We start from the raw sequence: 9928 nt of genomic DNA, 5'->3' as shown, positions 1-9928 counted from the left end.
ACTGACGTTAATATTGCCTTCCTACTGCCATAAAAAAAAAAAACCATCCTAAGGAGTCTTTCTGCTGTGCCTTTTGCAATCGGATATGTCTGTCACGTATTGGCCTCATAAGCCACCAACGTGCCTGTAGCAAATGTGGATAGAGCCTTCCCAAATCTTCGTTCGCGAAGCCTCGCCATGATAGAACTAATTCCTAGCATTTGTTTAATCTAGTTTTACATGTCTGAAATTAATTGCCTACATCAATTTTCCTGGTAATCCAGATCATGTCTTCTTTTAATTTTATCTGAATATCCCTGTTTATTCACATCCACAGATATTACTGAGAGATATATCTTCTTTAAAAATACTTCTAGCAATTGCTGATGTTTTTTATTCAATAGTTTACTGAGTTTTAACAAATCCCAGTACTTCAGGTGCGAACTGGTCAATGGGAAAAAGGTTTCTAAATAACAGAAAAGTCTGTCTGTGTAGACCCAAAAAGGCCTAAACACTGAGAGATGAAATCCCTTAAGTCAATGAATGCAACTGCCTGCAACAAACTGTGGCAGAAAAATAAGTACTTTCCCCAACCTCATTAAAGGAATCACATTTGCAAAGCTGACCCTTTGGTGGTTACGGACACTCACTTTGCCTGGTGGAATAAATTAAATTAAGTACTTTGTTTAACTATCCCAAGTACAACCAGATAGTTTCTTCCTTATATGGAAAAATTTTTGCTAATTTTACCCACATATACCTTAGTAGGTAATAAAAATGAGGAAGGCTCTACCCCTCAATAACACAGAACAATTATTAGATGGAGCTGTCAAAGGAGCCATAGGTAACAGCAGGGAGTCTTGGATTTTAGTGACTGTGCGAAATCACCATGTTTCAAAATTTAGGATTAGGAAATGTAACTAATTTTTCTATCACAGCTGTACCAGGGCTATGTAAGAACCAAAAACTGCTGTAATTAGCTTCAGCACTAACAGCCTATAAAGAGTTGTGTTCAACATCCATATCAACCCAATTCCCACAGGAACCATGTGAGAGGAATGGGAACAGGAGGACAAGAAGACATGGCAATCCCTGCTCACGGCATCAGCTTTTACCCAGAAATCAAAACCTCCTCTGACACTGTGGTTTTGTTTGTATTGTTTGTAATGTCTGGCAGAGGCAACAACGCACAGCTGGTACCTCAGTCTGAGTGAATTCTGAGGGCTGTAGAAGCAAAACGGGCAAAACAAATGGTTTAAATGAAGCAGGTCAGGCTCTTCCTGCAGTAGTCAGCAGGGTTTTGGCTTTTCTCAGAGGGAACTTCCACTTGTAAAAATTTGTGAAGTCCTGTCAGTTAAAGTGATGCACAAAAATCAGGACAACGCAGAAAATACCTGTGATCACAGAAATTAGCTGGTTTTGCTGCAATCACTGACCTCCCTGCAGCTCCTTTGCTCTCTGGCTGCCAGAGACATGGCAGGGGAACATCTCACACACAAGTTCTGAGATTCCAAGCCCTTGAGAGAGGCACCAGCACTGCTCTGTCACAGCTCAGCTCTCTGACTGTGCCCGATGTGCTCCTTGCCAGGACCCCTCCCTGTGCTCCGGGCCAGGTCAGGATCACCCCCGGGGCTGTCCCAGCCCCTCCTGCAGCCCCCTCCCCACTCCCACTCAGCTCTGATGGGGCACAGTGACCACAGGACACAGAACTCCACCAGGGCTAACTCAGTACAAACAGCCCTTCTCCCTTTCTGGGATGTGGAGCCCCCAGGATCCCACATGAGGAGGAGGGAACACTGAAGAAGGCACTGGATTTCTGTTTGAGAAGCCTCTCCCCACTGTTGTATAAAATCTCCTCCAGTAACCAGAAGTGTGCTCAATATGGCTTCTCTGGCAAGGAAAATGCATTTCTCTGAACAAGAAATCCTCACATTTGAAAGAAATTACAATATAGAGCACTGTAACGTCAGGCATTGCCTGCTTTGCATTTACTGTTCTATTCCAATGGCTTTTTTGAATTCAGAATTTTGCGGTTCGAAAATGTCATAATAAACCCTACTTTTATCAAAATTTTCTCGGATGGAAAGCAAATCCTCTACAGAATATATGTCGTCCTTTCCTGTCCAAACAGTGAGGCTGTACCTACATGCAAAAAAAAGGGAAAACAGCAAAAGAGAAAAAAGCACATAAATCAGAAAAACATTGCACTAATAAGCTCCTAAAAATATTCACGACGATATCTCAATTTTAGTAATGTGATTAAATACCAAAAATTGCAACCCCTAGAACAATTTATCTGCAATTTATCTGTGTGAGTGTTCTGCCAAAACAAGCAAATAGTTAAATAAAAAATCTTGGGCAGATATACAGCAAAGAAATTACCAGGCTGAGCATTTAAGCTTTGACAAAGTAATCAATAGTCACAGGCTGAGCTGCAGAACAGGAAATAGGATGCAATCCCAGACGTGGGTGATTGTCATGCTCTGTTCTGTCGCCTCAGTGATGTGCAGTGATGCCACCTGATTAACTGAATTGTCATTAATTGCATGGAACTTTTCAAAAGACATGAAAATCTCCACAGTATCAACCACAGTTAAAAGCATTACTCTCCACAATCTCATCATGACATATACTTAATGTTCCCCTTTGTATAATAAAACTGTATTAATTTAAAATATGGGTAAATCAGAATTTAATTATATGTCAGTAAAACTGGCTCAGGAATTTCTGTCTTCTAATCATGCCACTAACAAATCATGACTTTTATTCTGAGGTGAAAGAGAAAATCCTAATATTTCAGTGGGAATACTGCTTGTATCCAATGTGGATATATTCGAGACTGGCACAATTCATAAGACATATTCTTAATGCAGTAATATTGTGAAATTAATTCTTACTGTAGGTAATGAAAAAGAAGCTTTTGGAAACTTATTATTTTACAGAAATTAATAGTGACCAATTCTGTCAAATGAAACAAACAATGTGAGAGCTGAAGGAATTAAAGAACTGAAAGGGAAAATATTTCCAATGTCACTGGAATAAGTGTGTTGTATTTAATTTAACAGCTGTGTTTATAACAGGACAGGTGGGAATGGAGGCTCCCAGACCAACCTGTCTGACTGCTGGATCAGCCAGCGGAGAGCAGGGAGGGAGCGCGGCACTAGCACGGCCCTGACAGGGAATGTCACGGGCTGGGACAGGGCCTGGCACAGTTGGGACATCTCCTCCACCATCCCCCAGTCGTACCCTGCAGGGAACAACATTGGATTGAAAAAACCCTTCACAAAGAACCCCCACCCAACCCAGAGCTTGACAGAGTGATTCAGCTGTGACACAAAATGAGCAAAGTCAGGGACTGGCGAAAATCGTAGAATTCTGAAAGGAAATTTCCAGATGGTTCTAAGAAAAAATAATCCCAGAGGAAAAAGGTAATATTAACATGGGAAAATAAACCGATTATTAAAACCTTCCTCTGCAGTAGCTGCACTGTTATTTCACGTACAGCCACAGAATGTGATGTTTTTAAATTCGCTGCCACTGACTCCAGTATGGACTCGTCTGACATTGACAGGGACCCTCTAGAAACAAAAACAGGAAGGAAAAATTAGGGAAAAAATTTGAATGAATCCCATAGGACTGAGTTATACACAAACAAAGCACACAAAACATTCTGCGCTTAAAAAAATGCAAACATCAAGCAATCTAAAACACTCCAAGTGCCTCTGCTGAGATTTTTACAAGCACTGCAGCTACCTAAAATATGATTTAACTGTTCTTTTGTTTCCACAGGTTATGAAAATCTTACAAACAACAGTTAAAAATTTTTCTCAATTACTCATATGCAATGTGTGACTGGAAAGAATAAAAAAGCACCAAATATTAAAAAAATAGTCTTGTTGGACAAACAAAAACTTTTAGTTGAAATCAGTCAAATGAGCTGTTTTTCCCAAGTCTTCCAGCATACCCTTAATTAGTATTACCATAAACTGAAACCTAGAATGGAGAGAACATTAAATTAATTTTAAAATGTTACTCAGTATTTCCAATGCATATTTCCACCAACTTTTTCCTGCGCTGAAAATATTTGAGAGAAAGCACTGAACAGTTTAATAAAATCACTGTGCATCATACAGCAAAATACTAAATCTTGCTAAAGAGTAATCAGCAATTGCAACAGTGTATAATTTAGCCCTGGTGGCCACAGACAATGCTGGTGGGGACCCTGCTGATCATAATGAGAATTACAAGAAAGAGGAATACTGTGAAAAGGACCCAAAAATAATGAAAACTGGAAAATTCACTGCAAAAATTCAATTATTCAATAGAAATGAAGACAAGGTTAACTAACAATTTGATTTCAGTGATCAAAAGAAGCACAGACAGGGTTTTAAATTTCTGGATAGTCTGTTTTTCCTCAGGAAACATGCCAGAATTCCAATTACCAAACCAATCCTTCAAGGATTCGGGGAGAGACCTACCTGAAACAGGGGCTGAGGAGTTTGTCTCCCTAAGCTCCTCAGTGCATGAGAATGATTTGAAGAACAAAAGAGTTTATTTTAACAACAAAAAGATCAGATTTTTACGCAGTCCAGTTGCCAGTCCAACACTGAGGTAATTGCAGGATCACACTGCATCTCACACACCAGCAAAGAAAATCATTCTCATGTCATTCACTACGAGTTTCAAATAGAGGATGTTGCAGAGCTTGTGTTGAGTCAATTAAGAGACAAATGTGAAGAAAAGCAGCCGTGCAGGGTGAAGGCCTGGCTAAGAGCTATGTACCTTGCCCGTGGTGGTGGCCGTGCCAGCCTGTGGTCCAGCCCAGGGACAGGGTGATGTCGGGGAAGGTCGAGGTGATGGTGCCGAGGATGCTCTGAGCATTCAGCGCCGGGCGGCTCCCACCGGGCCCCGCCAGGATGTCCCCGTTGATCCACACAGGTCTCCTCAGCTGCTGCTCCACCTGCCCCAGCAGCTCCAGGGATGGTCCCACGGCGTCCAGGCTGTGGAGGACCACCACGGGAACCAGGGAAGGCACAGCACGTACAGAATGGGTGCGTTACTTAACTGTCCTGCTCAGACACTAAGCGAATGCTGACGACCCTCTGTCAGCAGGGGACTTGTCCTACACCTCTCAGGACGCCATTCTGCCACACCCCTACTCCCAGAACCTCCTGGTGTCACCTCACAGCCCCCCAGGCTTGTCACCTCTTCGTCTTGAAGGGTGCTTGAGAAGGGTTTTAAAAAAGGAAGCTACTGCAGGCTCCAACACTTCTGTTTAATGAGACCTGAAATCCATAGATACTGTAAATACATTTATTTATATATATTCCTGTGGTTTATATCCAAGGGGTGAAAATAATCTCTTCCAACCTTAACCACACTCAGCATTGCAAAGATTTTATCACTATGTCAGATCCAGACTGAAAGTTACCTTCACACCTTTGCAAGCCAATCCACCCATACTAGGACAATAAAAAACCCCAAACTGAACATTTTCATGCAACTAAAAGAGTAAAAGGACACCCATTTCAGCACTTGATGCCTGGTCATGATTTTCCCTGCAGTTCAAAAGTGTGGCAGCACAGAAAATCTGCCTGTCAGACGTTCACCCCACATTTAATGATTAAATTATTAAATATGAGTTGTCATTATTTGAGCAACCACTGCAGCACACCTTGTAAGCATTTAACAAAATCTAGAGTCATGTATTCTGACTGTTCTTTCAAATCAAAAGAAAAAGCACAGGTAGCTTTTTCTACCTCTATCCCATCAAAACTTTCAAAGCACCAGTACTCTGGAAGAGATGTGGAACAATGGGGAAAAGGAACGAATGCCAAGAAAACCTTTTTTCTCTTACAGCACATGAATTAACACTTTATAAAACGTTCAGGAATTTAAAATCATTATAGTCAGAGCTCTCATATTAGGTCAGCTCTAAAGCCAAAAACTGTCCCCTGAGCTGCTTGCATTGTTTCCTCTGAAAAGTCATTTTGCATATTTTAACTTTTGTATAGTGACAGGAATTCGACTCAGTGCTTCCAGCTGAGATAAGCTCAAGTCTTACAGGAGAAAAATTAGTGATGGCCTGAGTTAACGTGAGGGCTTCAGCATTTCTTGCACTGTCTGAGGCCAGGACAGTTCACATCTGTCAAGGACAGTGAAGAGCCTTCCTTTGTACTACAAAGTATAAGGCATTGTAGAGAGAAAAAAGCCCAAAGCAGCATCTCTTGAAATAAACAACAACACAGAAAAAAAACCCCAAAGCAAACATCAAATTCTGTTATCACTCATTTGACTCCATCTGCACTGTGTAATGTATTTTTAAATGCTTTTATACAACTAGACTTTTATAATGCAACATACTTTTAAAAGCTTTTTTCAAATCACTGCAATTGGCTATAAAGTCCTCATGGAAAAACAAAAAGTAGGTGGTTTTAAAATTAATTTAAACAATAATTAAAATAGAAAAAAAAATCCCCAAACCCACAAGAAATAAACCCAAATGCCTACTTTGCTTTATTCTCTTCTCTGCCCAGACGGACATATACAGATTCTGTAACAACAAACAGATTTAGCCTGCCCACATATTTTGCATTTTCAAGAACTTTTAGACAAAAACAGTGACTGTGTTACACAGAACAACAGGCATAAATCACATTTTACAACTATCTGTTGGGGTTTTTTGCACTTTTATAGCGTAGTGAGCTATATTACAAGAACATCGATGAAGTTCAAATTACAAGAGCATTGATGAAGCTCTTTGTAATTTGCTGCCAAAACAGACTTTGCATATGGAAATTCAGACAAAGCTGAAGTCAGGAGCTGCAGAAGTGAATGTCTGGAAATCACAGCTTACTTCCAAGGCTATCTCATGGGGTTTTCAGGTGTATTTTCCATTCAAGACAATGAAACAGCTAATGGTTAAATTCTGAATGAACCTCTGAAAATCTAGTTAATAAATCAGGCCAAAGATAGGAGCCTTCCAGAGGGATACCACCATTTCCCTTTTCCCAACAGAAAAAGTCTGCCCGAAGTAACTAAAAAAATATTATTTGCAGTTCAAAACACTTTCAAAGCTTTTATTCTTGTGATGCATTTATTAATAAAGATGATGTTTCCTCATTTCTTGCTTAGGAAGGAATGCATCACACAAAATGGCACAATAGGAAAAAGTCTGGTCAACCATCACCTGTAAAATTGTTAACCAGTAAGATTGCAAACAACATAAAAATCTTTTTGTGGAGATACCTCTTAAAATCCAGCTTGATGCCTTTATTGGTGTTGACCATCTGTGTCAGCCACTCCTGCAGTGTGATGTCACTGTCTGTGTCAGGGGGGTGAGCCAGGATCGGGTCTCCCTTCCCTCCCTCCCCACCACGGAGGAGAACATCAGCTTCTACCATGTGCACATTGCCTGGAGGGGATAAAAACTGAAGCTCTAAGGTGCAAAACCAACAGTTTCAGTGTCTGCTTCACAGCAACAATTACTCAGCAAGTCTTCCCACACCAGCCTGTGTTCACTTACTCCACACAGGCCATCCCCAGTGGGAACTGCTGTCTGTGACATGAAAGATACATTTCTCTGGTTACTTAACTCACAAACTCTTTAAAGATTTACAGGCATGTGAAAATTGATTTTTTTAGATACATTTGGCTGAGTAATCACATGGGGTTTTTTTCATCAGAGAAACAGAAAAATGGACATCCAGCATGTGAATCCACTCTTGTTAAATTTCAAATCTTTTCCTCTCAAAACAGGGTTCCAGACAGATACTTTCAGAGTAAAGATGAGCACAGGATTTAAAAGTGGCAGAGACTGAGCACTCCCCTTGTCTCATTCTCAAACCTGACCCGCCCATCTCTGTCAAAACTTTAAAAACAAGTCAGCCAGCCAGGAAAACGAGAGCTGAAACACAAGACAGGCGAATGGGAGTCTTAGGAATGCTGCAAGCTCTAGAAAACAGCTTTATATAACGAGTCTGGGCAGTGCTGCCAGCTTTGCAGAGAATCCAATACAGTTCCTTAGACTAGAATACTAATAATAAAGCTAGTAATGATATTCAAGAGAAGGCACATTGCATATGGAATTACATAAATATTTCCCAAATATTCATATAAATTCACATAAAATTCCCTGCTGCCCAGACTGGGGCATCACGGATTTTCTCATTCTACAACTCCCTGACAGGAGGTGGAGCCAGTGGGGATTGGGTTCTGCTCCCAGGGAACAAGAGACAGGACGAGGGGAAATGGCGTCAAAGCTGTACCAGGGAAGGTTTAGTTTAGGCCTTGGAAGGGGCTGTCCAGGGTGGTGGTGGAGTCCCCATCCCTGGAGGTGTACAGAAGGTGTGAAGATGTGGCATTTGGGGACACGGTTTATTGGGTCCGGTGGTGCACGGACGAAGGCTGGACGCGATGGTCCCGGGAGGGCTTTTCCAACAGTAATGACTGAGCAGGGCAGGAAAGGCAAAGGAGAAAGGAGAAAGGGGAAAGGGGAAGGGCTGGCAGGGCCAGTCCCGCACTCACTTCGCGCAGCCGCGGCCGCCCGGGCCCTGCTGTTGGCGGCGTGGAACCAGCGCACGGCGGCCCCGTCCCGCGCCGTGATGCACCCGGAGCGGAAGAAATGATCCACGGGCCACTCGCTCCAAGAGCCTGCGGGGACATCGGGGTCCCTCAGCACCGCCCGCACGGGAGGACACGGCGGGACCCTCAGCACCGCCTGGAACCGCCCCAGCCCCGCCTGGGCTTCTCCACCGCGGGGCCCAGGGTGGTGGAGCTCCCCTGTCTCCGCTCCTCACCGGCGACTGATGGAGCCCCTCTCCCCTGTCCCCGCTTCCCGAGGGCCGAGCCCGCCCACGCCGCCGCCATCGCTCACCCGCGGTCCCGCTCGCCATGGCCCGGCCTGTCCCGGACTGTCCCGGCCTGTCCCGGCCTGTCCCGTCCTGCCCGCGGGGGTTGGGCCGTTCCGGCACCGCCGCCGCCACAGCGGGGCGGGACCGGGGGGGGCGTGGCAGGGCAGGTTTAGGAAGGGAAGGTTCGGGAACGGAATGTTTGGGAAGGGAAGGGACAGCACGTCCGGGACAGTAGCCCTGGGGTCGACAGTGTGCCTGCAAAAGGGGGAATATTTCAACGTTACTCTAAATGAGGATGTTCTTTGCTGTTTGGTCTCCACGTACTTTCCTGATCAGCAAGGAAAGAGACCTGGTTAGTGGGACAGGCAGCAGCTGCATCCCTTACAGGAGGACATCCTGGAACTCACCAGCCGTAAGGGCGCAGTAAAGGATGTCCTCAGGGCAAGAGGACAGTCGTAAGGTGTGCCAGGGAAGGCTGTACATCAGCAGGAACTTCTCTCTGGAAAGGGTGGTCAGGCATTGGAAGGGGTTGCCCAGGGAGGTGATGGGAGTTCCCATCCCTGGAGGTGTCCAAGGAACGACTGAACGTGGCACTCAGTGTTCTGGGCTGGGTGACAACGTGGAGATCAGGCACAGGGTGGACTCAATGGTCTGGGAGGCCTTTTCCAACTTAATTTGATTCTGTGTGAAATAAAGATGTTGATGTGTGCCTATGTACACATTGCTAATTGGCAAAATACTCAAGGTCTGTGTATCCTGTGGCTGAACTGTGTTCATTATAATACTAAAACCCACACTTACAGGCCAAAAAAGACCCAGCCCAGGTGCAGACCCTTCCCCTGAGCACATGTAGAAGTTGGCTGGCGTTGTGTAACCTCTAGGGAAATGACTGATTAATCCTGATAGAGGGGCTGTGCTTGGGAAGTTACTAATTCTGGATTTCTGTGTGTAAATGATGACACAGAAAGTCCAGTTGTTGTGCTGGATTTGTGGAACACACTGCGAACCCGTGGCCTGTGAAGTTCTGAAATAAATATTCAGTGTCTCTCAGGTGTGTATTGGCTTGCTGCACACCAGATGACAAATCAGATTTTGTG

General features: G+C 43.9%; 1 protein-coding gene across 6 annotated transcripts; it reads right to left on the bottom strand.

Annotated features, from left to right (window-relative positions):
• Positions 1-1930: 1930 nt before the first annotated feature.
• FAM151B (family with sequence similarity 151 member B) lies at positions 1931-8998 on the bottom strand. Of its 6 annotated transcripts, XM_017806271.1 has the most exons (8): positions 8912-8998; positions 8855-8881; positions 8506-8631; positions 7228-7393; positions 4762-5013; positions 3450-3557; positions 3091-3226; positions 1931-2121 (listed from the first exon to the last, which is right to left on the bottom strand). In XM_017806271.1, exons 2-8 carry the CDS (start codon positions 8871-8873, stop codon positions 2044-2046), a joined length of 885 nt encoding a protein of 294 aa, XP_017661760.1. In that variant the 5' UTR covers positions 8874-8881; positions 8912-8998; the 3' UTR covers positions 1931-2043. The 6 variants fall into 6 exon arrangements, 5 of the variants coding, with proteins under 5 accessions (XP_017661760.1, XP_017661755.1, XP_017661758.1 ...); XM_017806266.1 differs by lacking the exon at positions 8912-8998 and having other exon boundaries at positions 8778-8876; XR_001873385.1 differs by lacking the exon at positions 8912-8998 and having other exon boundaries at positions 2009-2121; positions 3482-3557; positions 8778-8876.
• Between the last annotated feature and the right edge of the window lie 930 nt (positions 8999-9928).

This window comes from Lepidothrix coronata, unplaced genomic scaffold (assembly GCF_001604755.1).
Source record: "Lepidothrix coronata isolate B3197 unplaced genomic scaffold, Lepidothrix_coronata-1.0 Scaffold14, whole genome shotgun sequence".
In the NCBI taxonomy this organism is placed as follows: domain Eukaryota; kingdom Metazoa; phylum Chordata; class Aves; order Passeriformes; family Pipridae; genus Lepidothrix; species Lepidothrix coronata.
Note: the sequence above shows the minus strand (reverse complement) of the source record. Positions and strands in the feature narration are given on the sequence as shown.

What these genes read in the sequence shown, in the direction of transcription:
- FAM151B (XM_017806266.1), bottom strand. Translation starts at nt 8,847, where the DNA reads ATGGCGGCGGCGTGGGCGGGCTCGGCCCTCGGGAAGCGGGGACAGGGG. An exon ending in AGGGGCTCCATCAGTCGCCG is followed by an intron (nt 8,632 to 8,777) that starts GTGAGGAGCGGA and finishes ATGTCCCCGCAG; the next exon opens with GCTCTTGGAGCGAGTGGCCC. An exon ending in GGCGGCCGCGGCTGCGCGAA is followed by an intron (nt 7,394 to 8,505) that starts GTGAGTGCGGGA and finishes TATCCCCTCCAG; the next exon opens with GCAATGTGCACATGGTAGAA.